Raw genomic sequence first — 16,798 nt, 5'->3', positions numbered from 1 at the left:
ATCTGGCCGAGCTCCCTGTCTTGGTAAAGCCCGAGCTCGAGGAAAAGCTGTTTGTTTATTTATCTACCACAGAGTATGATGTCAGCTCGGTACTAATGAAAGAAGAAGGCCCTGACCAGAGGCCTGTCTACTATGTCAGTAATGCTCTCAGAAGCCCCGAGCTTTGATACAGTGAAGTAGAGAAGATTGAACTGGCCTTGGTTGTGACCGCCAGGAAGCTGCGACCATACTTCCTATCTCATCAGATCATAGTACTCACTAATAGCCCTTTGGAGAGAATTATGACTCATTCAGAGGTAGCCGGGCGGATGATCAAGTGGGCGATGGAATTAGGGTAATATGATATCAAGTACAAACCCCGGGTGGCCATCAAAGTACAGGCTTTGTCAGATTTTTTATCCGAGATGGTCCAGCCCGATGAAGAGGAAGTATGGAGAGTGTTTGTGGATGGGGCGTCTAACCTTGCTGGGTGTGGAGTAGGGGTTGTGATAATATCCCCCCAGGAGAAAAAATTAAGATTGCTTTAAGGATTGATTCTCGGGTAACCAATAATGAGGCCGAGTATGAAGCTGTCCTTGCTGGTATCCAAGCTGCTCGTGAGGTTGGAGCTTCCCGGATTATCTTGTATTCTGATTCCCAATTAATTACCCAGCAGATCAAGGGTGTGTATGAAGCTAAGGATGACAGGATGCACAAATATCTACAACTCATCAAAACCAAATTAGAAGTTTTTATGGATTGGGGTATGGAACAAATACCCCGGGAGGAGAATAATGAAGCAGATTCTTTGGCTAAAATTGCTCCTTCTATATCAGAAGCCAGTACCCGGGAATTGCTACATGTTTCTCGGTTAATTCTCTCCACATATGAAGAGACAATACCAGCACCTGAAGACTCCTGGTTGACATCCTTAATCAAATTCATTACAACAAATGAATTACCAGAAGACAAAGCCCGAGCTCAAAAAATCAAGAGACAAGCTCCCAGGTTTGTTCTCTTAAACAATGTTTTGTAAATGAGATCATTTTAGTGGCCTTTATTGAAATGTTTATCTGAGGGATAGGTGGAGTATGTCCTCCAGGAGATTCATGAAGAGTGTTGCGCTGAGCATATCGGAGGAATATCTTTGGCCCGGACGACAATGCTTGTCGGGTTCTTGTGGCCAACTCTTAGCCAAGATGCTGCCCGAGTGGTCCATACCTGCGAAGGCTATGAAGTCTATCTGGGCATCTTGTCCTTTTGACCAATGGGATATGGACATTGTTGGCCCTTTTCCTATTGCCCGGGGTCAGAAGAAATTCTTGCTGGTGGCTGTGGACTATTTTTCTAAATGGGTAGAAGCTGAGCCATTGGCTAAGATCACTGAACAAGAAGTTTTAAAGTTTTTGTGGAAGAACATAGTATGCCGGTTTGGAGTACCCATAAGGCTGATTTGAGATAATGGAGACAATTCCAGGGAAGGGAGATTACATCTTGGTGCCAGGAAATAAAGATTACTCAATCTTTTACTTTTGTTGCCTACCCTCAAAGTAATGGCCAAACAGAAGTTGTCAATAGAATTATTGTACAAGCATTGAAAACCCAGCTACAAGGCAAAAGAAAGGACTGGGTGGAAGAATTGCCCAGTATTCTCTGGGCATATAGAACAACTCCCCGGGCACGTACTCAAGAAACACCCTTCAGCTTGGTATACGGTTCTGAAGCAGTCTTACAAGTTGAGATCGGACAAACTTCTTCCCGGGTAGAATCGTACCCGGAAAGCAATGAACAGAACCGGGCCATGGAGTTGGATTTGGTAGAAGAAAGGAGAGATCGAGCAATGATTCGAATAGAAGCATACAGAAGCTGGGTTATGAAAATGTACAACAAGAAAGTCCGAGTCCGAGATTTTCAAGTAGGGGATCTAGTCATGAAAAAAGTCAATCAAGCTGGGATGTCGGAAAACTGGAAGCTCGGTGGGAAGGAACTTACAGAATAACCCGGAGGGTTAGCTCAGGATCTTTTTATCTAGAGGATGCTCAAGGACATTCTATCAAAAGGCCTTGGAATGTATTTCATTTAAAGAAGTATTACACGTAACAGTGATTTATTGGAATATATAATGAAATATCTATTCCCTCAGAAAAGCATTGATTCTTTATTTATTATGTCTTCACCCGGGAGATACGAAGCCCCAGACAAATCAAAAGCCCAGGGCACGAACACCCTGGCTCATGGAACCACACCTCGATCAATCAAAAGCCCAGGGCACAAACACCCTGGCTCGGGGAACCACAGGGCACAAACACCCTAGCTCGGGGAACCACACCTCGATCAATCAAAAGCCCAGGGCACAAACACCCTGGCTCGGGAAACCACACCTCGATCAATCAAAAGTCCATGGTGTCGGGGAAACACGCCTCGATCAATTGAAAGCCCAGGGCACAAATACACTGGCTCTGGGTACTCTAACCCGACCACTTCCAAGTCCCGAGACACAATTCCCGGCCCATGGTTTCTCTATTCTAGCCGATCATACAATGCAAGTCTTTGTGCCTTGACTTAAAGGGCCTATACCTCGGGCACTTATTAAAATACAAGGATTGTTATTTGGATTCAAAAGCTTATTAGCCCGGTTACTCAATAAGGTTCCCGGTTAGTTCTCAACACTTCGAAAAATTTCTGTTTTTTTAAATAATCATATTACCGGGTTTTGGAAGATTTATCAATACATTATTAAGGGTCAGTGGAAGGAAAAGAAAATTTCATTAAAGAAAGCCCGGAGGCCAAGAATTACAGAAGAAAAAAAAACAAAAATTACAATCCTATTCTAAATCTACTGGAATGGATTGCTCCTCGGCCTCTTCAGGAGCCTTCTCAACCTCCTTGTCAACAGCATCGTCCTTAGGAAGATAGTCGATGGCTTTGTCTATGTCCGGGAAGCCCTCTTCGCCTACCGGGATTAGGCCCTCTTCCTCAAATTGTTCCTGGCATTTTTCAAAGACGACTTTGAAGTATTTGTAAGACTTGTTTTCAACAGCCTCTTGAAATTCTGATGATTGGAGGAAGACTGTCCGCCACTCTTCTTGAGACAGCTGCAAGAGCCCGAGCTTATCCTCAGCCATAACGGCCCAATGTTGCTGCGTGCTGGCTTCATCCTCGAGATAGCAAACTCGTGAGTCCAGGAAGGCAATCTGCCTCTGAGAGGCCTCCTCCCGGGCCAGGCCTTCATCCCGGGCAATCTGAGTTGAGGCCAATTGTTGATTGGCCATATCCAAGGAAGCCTGCAGACCGACGGTTTTCTCCTCGTGAAGTTTTGAGCTCGGGCAATCTCTCGTTGTAGTTGGTCATGAATTTCTTGAGCCGCCCGGGCCTACTGACCTTTTTTCATGGTCACTGCAGCCACCTCCTCGAAAGCCGAGACTATCATCTGGGCAGCCTTTACAAAAAGAGTTAAAAAAAGAGAGAGAAGAAAAGAAGAAACTTACACACAGGAGCCGGTTTGAACCTTCCAGAAATCGGGTACTCACAGGAGTGCTTTTCAAGAATTCTTCCTCAGCAGGGATGAGTATCTGCTTAAGGCGCTTAATTCCAGTAGCAGTAGCCCCCTCAAAAAATATATTAGCCTGAGAAGACTGATCAGTTTGAGGGAGCTCCTGACCGGGTTCTTCAGTGGATTGTTGGTGGAGGGAATGTGGCTGGGAGGACCGAGAAGTGCCCTGGCCACCCTCCGGTGAGGCCTCAAGAATAACCAGGTCCGGTTCGGTGACAGCTTTTTATTTCCTCTGTCTGAGAGGAACCAAGTCTTCAGCATCTTCCGAAGTCTCAGTCACCACCCGAGAACCGGGCTCTTCTTGATCTCGGGAGGCATTATGTGACGTCCCGAAAATTTGAGGTCCACATGAACACGTGCGTGCAAGTTATTAAATTCCTCACGTATTTAATTAAATGAGTTTAATGCATGTTTATCTCATTAAATTGTGTTTTAATTCATGATTTATGAATTTTCATTATTTTAAATTATTATGTGTTTAGTGGGTGCATATTAAAACGTTTTCCTTGAGTTTCATGTTTCAGGCGATGATTCGACTCGGGAACGAGGAAAAGAGATCGACGACGATTGTGGCATTTTTAAAATATGGTATTTTATTTTATGTTATGGTTGGGGCATTTTAAAAGAGTTATTTAAATTTTTAGCATTTTAGAAGCCTAATTTATGTATTTAGTGATTTTAGAATTTAAAAGCTTTTAAAATTAGCATTGTGTATTTCATTGTGCTAATTAGAGAATTTTATAAAAATTAGTGTGTGTTTATTTTATTTAAGAGATTTTGTAAAAATTATAGTGAGTTAGCATTTCATTAGCATTTTAATTAACATTTTTAAGTGACATTTTAATTAGCCTTTTTATTTACCTTGTTAATGGTTAACTAAGAACAATTTTGGCCCTAATCATCTACCCAAACACACGCACACCACTTACACCCACACAATACACGATATTTCACACCCACACACATTCATTCTCATAATTTTTAGAAGAGAAAAACCTAGGGTTCCTCAAGCATAAGCAGCCGCCCCTTACCCTCTAAATTTCCAGCAAAGTTATGTTGAGTTTTCTTCAAAGAAATCGTTTCACGTTCGTCCCGGATCATGCCTCGCTCCGTTCCCGCATCGGTATCGTCGTTTCGGTAAAGTTTATCATCAAAAGGCACATATATTCTGTTCTTGATGCATCGATCATGTCATATTATGCGTGCGTTGTTATTTATGCGTAAAACCATGTGTATGTTGTGTAGAAGTTTGAGCAATCATGTTTAAATCGCTTTTTAAACCCTTTTTAGATCTGAAATTTACGTTTTTACTGTTCTTGTTGAAACTGCGAATTTTGAGTCGAGATTTTGAGAAAACTTTCAACAAAGAAATTGTAGAAATATTTGATTTTTCGATTTGATATAAAATTCGAGATTTTTGGATGAAAATTGAGTGAGTTATGGCGTTTTTCGTGGGACTGCTCAAACTGCGATTTTTACGAAAATTGTGTTCTTGAAGTTTATTTGTTGCAGGCTTCGTTGGACATCGCCGGGCTTGTGCTACTGCATTTAGATATGTTACGAGATGTATTTAGGTGTTATTTGGTGGTTCGTTTGGGTCGTGATTGGCTTGGGATGTAATAGAAGTCGTAGGAAGCGAAACGATGCCTAATTACGGGTTATTGTTGTGTTGGAATTAATTGTTGATGCTTAGGGACGTTTGGGGCGTTTTTACGGGTTTGAATCAATGTAATAACATCCTAGATGAGTCTCGAGGTGTTGGTTCATGGTCTTTAGGCTTGGATTGAAAGGGGTGAAAGATTATGTTAGTGGGTTTTCGTGAATTTGCAAAGACAGAGGGTACCCCGACCCTTTCCCGGACCCCGGCACGGAGTCCGTGTCCTTTTTCCTTCAAAAATACGAATTTCCGGAGCCTACCCGGACCCGTACACGGACCCCTACACGGGGTCCGTGTACCCCTCTTAAAAAAAATTTCCTTAGGGATTTTCTTCGGGGTTCTATATCATGGCTTAGTATGATGGTTAAAATTTATATATATAAAAATATAGGATTTGTTTTGGGTTTTCATGTCATGGTTTAGTACAATGATTAAACGAGATCAAGTCCGGAGCGAACTAGAATGTCATAAGCTATTTATTCACTTTGGTGGTGAGCTCGAGTACCTACGTCTAAGACATGCAAGTTAAGTTTTTAAATTCATGTTAGTATGTGCAGTAGCGGCCCCAAACGAGATCCAACGAATCCCTCAACGCCAAGTAAGTATGATGACGTGCAAAGAAAATATTTTAAGTTTTTGGAGGTATGCTAAATGTCTTTTGACCAATTTATGTTAGGATTGGAAAGCGTTAAATTATGAATGGGGACCAATCCGCCCGTTAAATTATTAATGGGTTAGATCAAGGTTAGAAAGCGTTAAATTATGAACGGGGACCAACCAGCCCGTTAAATTATGAACGGGGATCTCATGTATGTGGCAGTGGATACGTCCCTGTCTGCCCAGTACTGTGGTTTGTCTGATTAGGCATTTATTATGTTATGGGTCACTTTCTTTGAAACATGCCTCTACGCAAAATGATGAAGTTATGTATGTTCAAGTATGCAGTATGTTTATGAAAGTTTATGTTGATGGCACGTCTAGTTATGTACGTACGTATGTTCAAGTTTATTATGCAAGTTCAAGTTTCAAGTTATGTATGTCCTATTTTAAAGTTGCATGCGATTTTATTACATAGTACTCGTTATTCCAGTTTATACGTGTTGAGTCTTTAGACTCACTATACTTGATCGATGCAGGTGAGTATGTTGATGTGGAGACAGGAGGTGGCGACCAAGGGGCAGGCTTGGACTGAGCGGGAGGCTAACCCGAGGACCGCAAAGTTTGTGTTTTTACGCAAATGATAATTTACTCTGATTTCTTGTTTCGAGAGAAATACTTTGAGCACACCTTTCGTGAGAAAACTTTATTTAAGCTATTTTGAGCAACCATGTCTTATGGGGGACTTGGTTGAGTTATTTTATGGCAGACGTTGAAAGCATTCTTACATTCAAGAAAATTTTTAATTTTTCCGCAAATTTTAAGTATGAAAAGTACGGTACGTTACACATTAGCCCGGGCGGTTTCAGGTCGCAAGGCAGCCTCCTCCTCGGCCCGCCTTTTTTCTTCTTCAGCAGCTTCTCGGCGAGCTGCCATCTTCTACTCTTGGGCTGCCTTCTCGGCTGCCTGTTTCTTGGCAAAAGCTGCATGTATCTCTGAGTTATCTGCATAAAGAAGATGATAGGGTTATGAAAAAATTAAAATGAGCAGACTAAGAGACTAAAGAGACAGAGAAGAGAATTACCAGGTTGAGAGCCCGAGCCCGCCACCTCATCAATCACCCAGTCCAAGGGGTCCTCAGCCCGAGCACTCAACCGGTAGGCAAATAAATTCTCCTGAGAGATAAGGATGGAAGAAGAATATTTTTGCGCTCTACCAAGTTTTGGCTTTGGGTATAAAACTCTTCAAATTTTAAGCCCAGGAAAGGGCAGGTTATGGGGGAAGAGAGGGAAGGAAGCCGGTGAGACAGAGAAGAGGACCCGGGAGTTGAATATAAAAGTATCTTCCTTTCCAACCCTTCTGAGAGGAAGGGATATCATCAAAGAATCGGGCATTTAGCCGGGAAGTCGGGGAAAATGTGTTATCCCCGAGGCGGCAAGAAAAGTAATAGTGCAAAATGAGAGGGTTGATGAGAAGATTGTTCATTTTGAAAAGGACATAGGCCGAGGCTATAATCCTGAAAGAATTGAGATGAAGTTGGTTAATGGGTACACCAAAAAATTTGGCGACGTCAATATAAAAAGAGGGAAGGGGGAACCGGAGACCATTTCTGACTTGATCCCGGAAAAAGATAGTATAGCCGGTGGGTGGGTGATCCACCCGATCAGAGGGATCGGGGATCAGAATGGAAAAATTGGAAGGGATAGATCCCAGAACCTCAGAGCCCGGGCTTTGCCCTTGCCCTTGCTCTTTGCAAGAGCTCGGGAAGGGCCAGCATAAGAGGGTTTTGAAGAAAAGGGTTTTGTTTGGTAGGCCAATGGCTTTTTGGAAGGTTGGGTGATAGAATGGCGAGGAGGAGAGGAGGGAGAGTCGGAGCGCATCGCGGTAGACTCGTCGCTAGGCGAGCATCGTGCATTTGCTCCGGAAGTAGAAGAAGTTGAATTAGACATTCTGATGAATAGAAAACGTACGAGTTTTGAAGAAGAACGGTAGTAGGGGGTGGATAGGAACTTGGAGTTTGCCGGAGAAGGGGATTTTGTGCGTCGGAGCTTCGAGAAAACAAATTGCAAGGGCTTCGCCGAAGATTTGACTTTGTATGTGGTTTTTTGAAAATAGGTTAGCTACTATTTATAAAGGGTGGGAATCAATCTCCACCGTTGATCTAAATCAAATTGGATGACTAGGATGGATCTATGAAGTTGTTCGGGAATACGAAAGGACACACACAATTATTAAAGTGTCAGCCTTATCGGCTTCTCGGAATGCGAAACGTTTTCGACCGTTAGAATAAAAGGGCACACATCATTATTGCATGGTATTATTACCCGAGAATACTAAACGACAAAGTTCTTAAGCCCGGGAGATATGAGGCCCCGACATCTTGTCTTAAGCCCGGGAGATATGAGGCCCTGGCATCTTATATTAAGACCGGGAGATATGAGGTCCCAGCATATTATCTTGAGCCCAGGCGATATTAGAACCCGGCATATCATTTCATCTTTGGAACATTTGAAGCCCTTGATGCTCCCACGCATTTTAAATTATTATGTATGGAAAAACAAGTATGACTGATTGGCACAGCGAGTCAGACTCTAGCCCGACTATTTTATGGATGGGTGGTGATACCCTCATAAGGATACGGATCATGGATCGACCCGGGACATTAATTGGGTAGCCCATATAAGAGCTAATAGGCCGGGTACCTTTCCCATAGCCCGGGCCTTTTCTTCTCTTCCTGGGCAGGACATAACCCGGGCCCCCATACTATCACATGGGCACTTCTCTTACCGGGAATCATTATTAGTAGCCCCGGCTCTCAAGATAATACCCGGGTTCCTTGCCACTCGAGCCACCTCGAAAATTGCATTACACTCGAGTGTGATTGATACGGACTGTCTAATCTGTCAGAACAACTTGGAGTTGGAGTGTTCTAAAAGTCATCAGAAGCTATAGTATGGGCAGCCGACTTATCATATTTAGTAGGTGGTGCTAGAAACAAGGTACCTACCCCATTTTCTACTATAAATAGCAGGTATTAATGTCATTTACAGATTCTGAAATCCTTGAACTCTCAAGCATTTACATATTTTCTCTTAAATATTGCTTGTGTTCATTTGAAAACCTGCTGACTTTAGCATCGGACTGGTTACGCCGAACACTCCTCCGGCGTCCATTCACGAGTTCCTTTCATTGTTTGCAGGTCACGATTGAAGCCACTATCTTCACCCAAATTCCCTAAAATAACAAATTATTGATCTGATTCGGTAAATTGCCCACTTAGTTTTTACCCATTTCACCCGGATCACATCAGCTATAATCTTGGTCACCGGAAGAGTTTCTGCCGACCCGGACATGCTTCAAGATATATGTGATGCTGATCTCGCCTCTGGTATAAATCATCATCTCGATTTGTTTATAAAATATAGTATATAATTATTGCCTAAATAGGGAACATAACATTATATTATTCAGAATAATTGAGCCAATTCTTCCTCAATAATGCATCTTGAATAGTTGCATGCACCCAAAAAAAATTTGTTGCACTAATAATATGTGGTTTATTGAATTTACTTTGTGAAATTATTTGTATATTTTATTGTTGGGATGAAACCAAAGTCCCACATTGGAAGATCTAGAGAAAGATCATGGGTTAATAAAAATGGTATGATATCTCCATTGGTATGAGGCCTTTTGGGTGGTTCCAAAAGCAAAACCATGAGGGTTAAAATCCAAAGTGGACAATATCATACCAGTGTGGGGATATCCGGATTCCATTGGTCCTAACAAGTGGTATCAGAGCCATGGTATAGATCGAGCTGTGTGGGTAGAATCCTCGATACCTAAATGAAGGAGGTGGGGGCTCCCGGTAAAAATCCTTGATTAAACTCTCGGGGTGATTTATGCTCCCATTATTCATGTAAGGCGTGCGCTCCAACGCAGTGAAGTGGAGTAACCTCGATTGGAGGACTAATAAGGCTTGAGGGGAGGCTCGGACCTTGAGAATAATAGGGGAACTTCGTTTGAGGGGAGGATTGTTGGGATTCAACTAAAGTCCCACATTGGAAGATCTAGAGAAAGATCATGGGTTAATAAAGATGGAATGATATCTCCATTGGTATGAGGTCTTTTGAATGGTTCCAAAAGCAAAACCATGTGGGCTAAAACCCAAAGTGGACAATATCATACCAGTGTGGGGATATCCGGATTCCATTGGTCCTAACAGTTATTAATGTTGTTAATTAAAAGTGGTTGCTTATTTTTCCACCTAGCTAATTGCATATCTCTTGTTCTACGATTGTATTTAATTTGATATTGTAATTATATGAGTAATTTTTCCCTTTTAAAGTTATGTTAACAGATCATTTTTATTAATTTATGATATGGGTATTTTTTGTATTTTATTTTTGAAAAAGGCACTATATTATTTTTGTCTTACACTCAAGCAAAATATTTAATAGAGATCTTGTAGAAGAAAATTAATAAATATAGATGTTTATGATCATTTTAAAAAATCGTTGAATTGACATTTTTGCCTCCAAATTGGAACAGCTGTGAAAGTGAACGGATTCGTGCATGTGTAAGTCTAACACGTCGGCGGACGACTTCTTCTCCACCCTCCTAGCCAATCCCGGCTCCACCAACAACACCTTCGGATCACTAGTCACCGGTGCCAACGTACAGAGAATCCCAGGCCTAAACACCCTCGGCATTTCCCTCTCCAGGATTGACTACGCCCCCGGCGGTCTCAACCCACCACACACACATCCACGCGCCACCGAGATTTTGTTTGTCCTCTACGGCGAGCTGGAAGTCGGCTTCATCACCACCGCCAACGTCCTCTAATCCAAGACCATAAAAAATGGCGAGATCTTCATCTTCCCTAGAACAACGGGATAGTTCCCGAGGCGGTGATCGCCGCCTTCAATAGTCAGCTTCGGGGCACACAGACCATCTCTACCACCTTGTTTGGGGCGTCGCCGCCGGTGCCGGATAATGTTTTGTCGAAGGCGTTCCAGATTACGATTCCCAAAGTTCAGAATATCAAGTCCAAATTTGCACCCAAATGATCATCGTCAGGGGCGGAGCCACCCCAAAGGCTGGGGTGGGCTCCAGCCTTAGGTGAAAAAAATAATAATTAATAATTATGATATATATATAATTTTAACTTACATTAAAGTTTTGTTCAGCCCAAAAAATAACTATATTTAATAACTTAGCCTACTTAAATTATCTTCAACTCATTTAATTATAAGAATAATCAAATTACTCTATAACTGCAGTTTTGGAATCAAAAGACTTGAGGTTGAAAAGGGTTATACGGCGGAGGGCCTCGATTGAGTTATCATAAGATGAAATGATTTTTTTTGCTATTTAATTGGTTTATTCCATTTATTATGCAAAAAGATTCCAAATATGGCTTAGTTGAGTTTGTATTTATTTTTATCTTTATGAGTGATGAAGTCATAGACAGGGGCGTAGCCGGAAATTTTTTTGACCTTGGGATGAATGATTCGATAAACAATAGTGACATGAATTGGATATAAGCTACTGAAGATGTGCCCTGTGATTTTTCATCAAATAAAACTCGTCGATTATTGATTTCTAAAATGAATATTTCAATCAAATCAAATTTTATCAGCACATATCTAGAATGAGAAGACCACCACCAATTAAATATGCACAAGTTATCATCAAAAATAACTTCGATCAAGGTTGTAAATGGCGGGAGGCGGTGGCGGGGCGGTCGGTGACCGCCTACCGCCTCGACCGCCTATGCGGTCGAAATTTTTTAAGTAATTTTTTATAGATAATCATTCAATATAATCATTTTTATGTAAAATGTGCAATTAAATAATGTTTAAGCACAAAATATAATATCATCTAGATAATGTTCCAACTCCGGTTGTTTATCTTTTTCCGCCATTAATCTTCAACAATAAATCAATAATAAAATAATAAATTAATAATAGTAAAAAAATTGATTTTTGAAATCACAAAATCTGAAATCTTATAAAAAAAAGTATGATAAATAATAAATATGCAATGCCTAATCTAAAATCTAAATATTCTGACTTCCGGCGGCTGCGGCGGCGGCGGGCAGTGGCAGATTGTGTGGACTGTGGTGGTTGAGAGTTGAGAGATGAAGTGAAAATATAAAATAAAATAAAGAAACAGGTGTGACTTCGATAATTAATAACATTCAAGCACCTAAATAGGAGGAATGAACACATATTCGGAATTTAATAACATAAAGACAACAACATAAGCATTTCACTTTTTGGAAACCCTTGTAAAATCAATTTATTATCGTCTCAAAAACTCAAAATAATATGTCTTAGTCACTTGACAAATCATTGAAAAATCACTTATTAACTTCTGCGCATGAAAAAATTTAACATGATTTTACTCTAAAAAAATAGAAAATCCAGGAAGAACTAAAAATATACATCATACAGAAGTCAATTTCTAGCTTTATACATAAAAAAAATATAATCTTCTATGACCAGGGGCGGAGCCACCCCAAAGGCTGGGGTGGGCTCCAGCCCTAGGTCAAAACAATAATAATTAATAATTATGATATATATATATATATACATATATATATATATATATTTTTAACTTACATTAAAGTTTTGTTCAGCCCAAAAAATAATTATATTTAATAACTTAGCCTACTTAAATTATCTTCAACCCATTTAATTATAAGAATAATCAAATTACTCTATAAAATGCAGTTTTGGAATCAAAGACTTGGGGTTTAAAATGATTATACGGCGGAGGGCCTCGATTGAGTTAGCACAAGATGACATGATTGTTTTTTGCTATTTAATTGGTTTATTCCATTTATTATGCAGAAAGATTCAAAATATAGCTTAGTTGAGTTTGTAGTTATTTTTTATCTTATGTAGTGATGAAGTCATAGAAGATTATATTTTTGTTATGTATAAAGCTTGAAATTGACTTCTGTATGATGTATATTTTTAGTTGTTCCTGGATTTTCTGTTTTTTTTAAAGTAAAATCATGTTAAATTTGTTCATATGTAGAAGTTAATAAGTGATTTTTCAATGATTTTTCAAGTGACTGTGACATATTATTTTGAGTTTTTGAGACGATAATAAATTGTTTTACAAGGGTTTCAGTAAAGTGAAATGTTTATGTTGTTGTCTTAATGTTATTAAATTCCGAATATGTGTTCATTCCTCATAGTTAGGTGCTTGAATGTTATTATTTATCGAAGTTAATTTTGATGATAACTTCTGCATATTAATTGGTGGTGGTCTTCTCATCCTAGACATGTGCTGATAAAATTTGATTTGATTGAAATATTCATTTTAGAAATCAATAATCGACGAGTTTTATTTGATGAAAAATCACCGGACACATCTTCAGTAGCTTATATCTAGTTCATGTCACTATTGTTTATCGAATCATTCAGCCCAAGGTCAAAAAATTTTCTGGCTACGTACGCCCCTGCCTGTTCTAACATTGGACTGGTAAATTTGTATTGCAGACATTTGTATTTCTTTTACAAAGAGAATGGCAATTGACAAACATGATTCTTTATCCACAAGTCACTGGTGGACATAGCCCTTTTGCCTCCATACCAACATTTCAACTATATTCAATTTATTATGGTCTCAAAAACTCAAAATAATATGTCGCAGTCACTTGACAAATCATTGAAAAATCACTTATTAACTTCTGCGCATGCAAAAATTTAACATGATTTTACTTTAAAAAAATAGAAAATCCTGGAAGAACTAAAAATATACATCATACAGAAATCAATTTCAAGCTTTATACATAAAAAAATATAATCTTCTATGACCAGGGGACGGAGCCACCCCAAAGGCTGGGGTGGGCTCCAGCCCTAGGTCAAAAAAATAATAATTAATAATTATGATATATATATATATATATATATATATATATATATATATAATTTTAACTTACATTAAAGTTTTGTTCAGCCCAAAAAATAATTATATTTAATAACTTAGCCTACTTAAATTATCTTCAACCCATTTAATTATAAGAATAATCAAATTACTCTATAAACTGCAGTTTTAGAATCAAAGACTTGGGGTTTAAAATGGTTATACGACGGAGGGCCTCGATTGAGTTAGCACAAGATGACATGATTGTTTTTTGCTATTTAATTGGTTTATTCCATTTATTATGCAGAAGATTCAAAATATAGCTTAGTTGAGTTTGTAGTTATTTTTTATCTTATGTAGTGATGAAGTCATAGAAGATTATATTTTTGTTATGTATAAAGCTTGAAATTGACTTCTGTATGATGTATATTTTTAGTTGTTCCTGGATTTTCTGTTTTTTTTTAAAGTCAAATCATGTTAAATTTGTTCATACGTAGAAGTTAATAAGTGATTTTTCAATGATTTTTCAAGTGACTGCGACATATTATTTTGAGTTTTTGAGACGATAATAAATTGTTTTACAAGGGTTTCAATAAAGTGAAATGTTTATGTTGTTGTCTTAATGTTATTAAATTCCGAATATGTGTTCATTCCTCATATTTAGGTGCTTGAATGTTATTAATTATCGAAGTTAATTTTGACGATAACTTCTGCATATTAATTGGTGGTGGTCTTCTCATCCTAGACATGTGTTGATAAAATTTGATTTGATTGAAATATTCATTTTAGAAATCAATAATCGACGAGTTTTATTTGATGAAAAATCACCGGACACATCTTCAGTAGCTTATATCTAGTTCATGTCACTATTGTTTATCGAATCATTCAGCCCAAGGTCAAAAAATTTTCTGGCTACGCCACTGCCTGTTCTAACATTTGACTGGTAAATTTGGATTGCAGACATTTGTATTTCTTTTACAAAGAGAATGACAATTGACCAACATGATTCCTTATCCACAAGTCACTGGTGGACATAGCCCTTTTGCCTCCATACCAACATTTCAACTATACTCTACATATCCCGAAGATAAAATAGAATAAAATATCAAGAAACCATGGCTGCAATTTCAATCAACATGGCTTCCACCGGCTTCTCCGTGCTTGGATGGAGTAATGGCCAAAAACACCTAAAAAAAGAAGCTTGTTTTCATTCTCAACTACACAAGTAGAAGAAGAAGAAGATAGCATGAACCGAAAACAACAGGCAGAAGCATTGAAGCCACTGAGGCCGGTGGAGCCACAATTGAATGTGAAGAGTAAGAACATGGGCAGGGAACATGGAGGGCAATGGCTGAGCAACACGACACGGCATGTAAGGATATATGAAGCATATATTAATCCCGAAACATGTGAGTTCGATCAAACACGGATAGAGATAAGCTTACCTTTCTTCTCTATCCAACTAATGAGTTCGTGTGGACAGATAACAAAGTTTATTCTTATTTCCAGGAGCTCGTGGATCATGAAGGGAAATATATTTTACTGAACTTTATTGTTATAATCTCTTAGATTTAAAATAATTTTCCTAATATTATCTTTCATTGTTGCTTTGATTGTGTATGATATTTAATATGATTTTGCTTTTCTAGATAATGAGATAATTATGCAAATATATTCTAGAATATGATATTTATGATTATGATTTAATATGATATGGTATTAATGTTTAAAAAGAGTTTATTTCTAATTAGACTCTTATCTACCTTATGAAATAGGTTTCCTTGTGGAGATAAAGTAGAGATCCTTAAATAAGATATCAAGGACATGTGTGTGGCTGCATCACTCCGAAATATACATACTTACATGCACTTGTGCACGCTGTGAAAATTCAGAGAAATAATCCTTCAAGAGACGTGCTGTTGTAAAGAGGGTAGATACTGCGTGTTTCCTTGAATGTTGGAAACATCTACAGACAACATCCGTGATGAAGTTGGCTGAAGACCGTTTTCGTGGATCCTCTTTTTGGCATCAAATTTTTTGCTTTATTATAGACGTTTTATTACTCTTGGTTATTTTAGAAAGATTTTATTTTCTCAACGTGTTGAGAAAATTGATTTTAATATTAATCACTAGTTATTGGTTTTTGTGTAAACGATTTGGTTTTCTAGTGATTAATTTTTGCTCTGAGGCACCGCACAAGTATTTATACTTGTGCAAATTTAATCTTGTCCATCCATTTATTTAAATTCAATTTGTGTTACAATCTTCAATATTCCGCTGTATGTTGTCTCAAATGTTGCAGCATTTGGCACAACACTTAATTCTGATAAAACACAAATTCATAATGTAACGTCTACTAATTTTAAAAGCGCGGAAATATATATATTTTTAAAAGCTCGCATTTTCGAAATAACATATAAAAATGATCTTAAATATTTGACAATAAAAATAGTGCGTAAACATAAACGAGTAAAAATTGTGAAAATCCTCAGCGTATCAAAACCAGCGTATAAAAATTTACATATCATCTCAAATCTCAGAAAAACAAAATGCGGAAAACATGTGGTCCTCGGGTCGTGTCAGCCCACCAGGTCTGTCTACTCAGTGTTCATCACATCCAGTCCTCTCAATAACAAACTCACCAGCATCACACACGCCTAGTGAGTCTAAAGACTCAACACACATGTACTGTTAACAACAAGTACATATACATAGCACACAGCAGTGAAAAATATCATATTCAACATATATTTCATGAACTTAAAAGCATAACGTAAACATATCGTATAAAATCATGTCGTGTCAACTCATGTCATCTCATCACATGTCATCTCATATCATCATATACGTGTCAAAACAGCTCATTGTGTCATCATGAACTTAAACATTTTCTTTTAATTGAATTCAGTTAATTAGTTGTGAGTACTTTCGTATCAGTTCTATCGTATCAGCTCTATTCGATTGATCCATCTATAAACCGTGGTACCCGACGGCGGGGGACATCAGCGACAGCATTACCCGTCCACTGAGCCCGGGCCTCAGCTCATCATATCTCATGTCATCGTATTCATATACATCTTCAGTCACAACCAATTCTCATCCTTCAAAAAATATCATCATTTTCATCACTTAAT

The 16,798-nt window shown here is 38.6% G+C and overlaps 1 protein-coding gene and 1 pseudogene across 1 annotated transcript; both read left to right on the top strand.

Annotated features, from left to right (window-relative positions):
• Nucleotides 1-323: 323 nt before the first annotated feature.
• Nucleotides 324-1,978, top strand: LOC140842132 (uncharacterized). The gene is made up of 4 exons (XM_073209942.1): nucleotides 324-334; nucleotides 481-987; nucleotides 1,064-1,400; nucleotides 1,457-1,978. Exons 1-4 carry the CDS (start codon nucleotides 324-326, stop codon nucleotides 1,976-1,978), a joined length of 1,377 nt encoding a protein of 458 aa, XP_073066043.1.
• A 5,338-nt stretch (nucleotides 1,979-7,316) lies between these two features.
• Nucleotides 7,317-10,858, top strand: LOC140842131 (rhicadhesin receptor-like; annotated as a pseudogene).
• Nucleotides 10,859-16,798: the final 5,940 nt, after the last annotated feature.

Source organism: Primulina eburnea, chromosome 9 (assembly GCF_022965805.1).
Source record: "Primulina eburnea isolate SZY01 chromosome 9, ASM2296580v1, whole genome shotgun sequence".
NCBI lineage: Eukaryota > Viridiplantae > Streptophyta > Magnoliopsida > Lamiales > Gesneriaceae > Primulina > Primulina eburnea.
Note: the sequence above shows the minus strand (reverse complement) of the source record. Positions and strands in the feature narration are given on the sequence as shown.

Bases quoted from the DNA above. Each gene is read 5' to 3' on its own strand.
- LOC140842132 (XM_073209942.1), top strand. The intron at 988-1,063 runs GTTTGTTCTCTT...TCTGAGGGATAG, and splicing joins ATCAAGAGACAAGCTCCCAG to GTGGAGTATGTCCTCCAGGA. The intron at 1,401-1,456 runs GTATGCCGGTTT...AGACAATTCCAG, and splicing joins AGTTTTTGTGGAAGAACATA to GGAAGGGAGATTACATCTTG.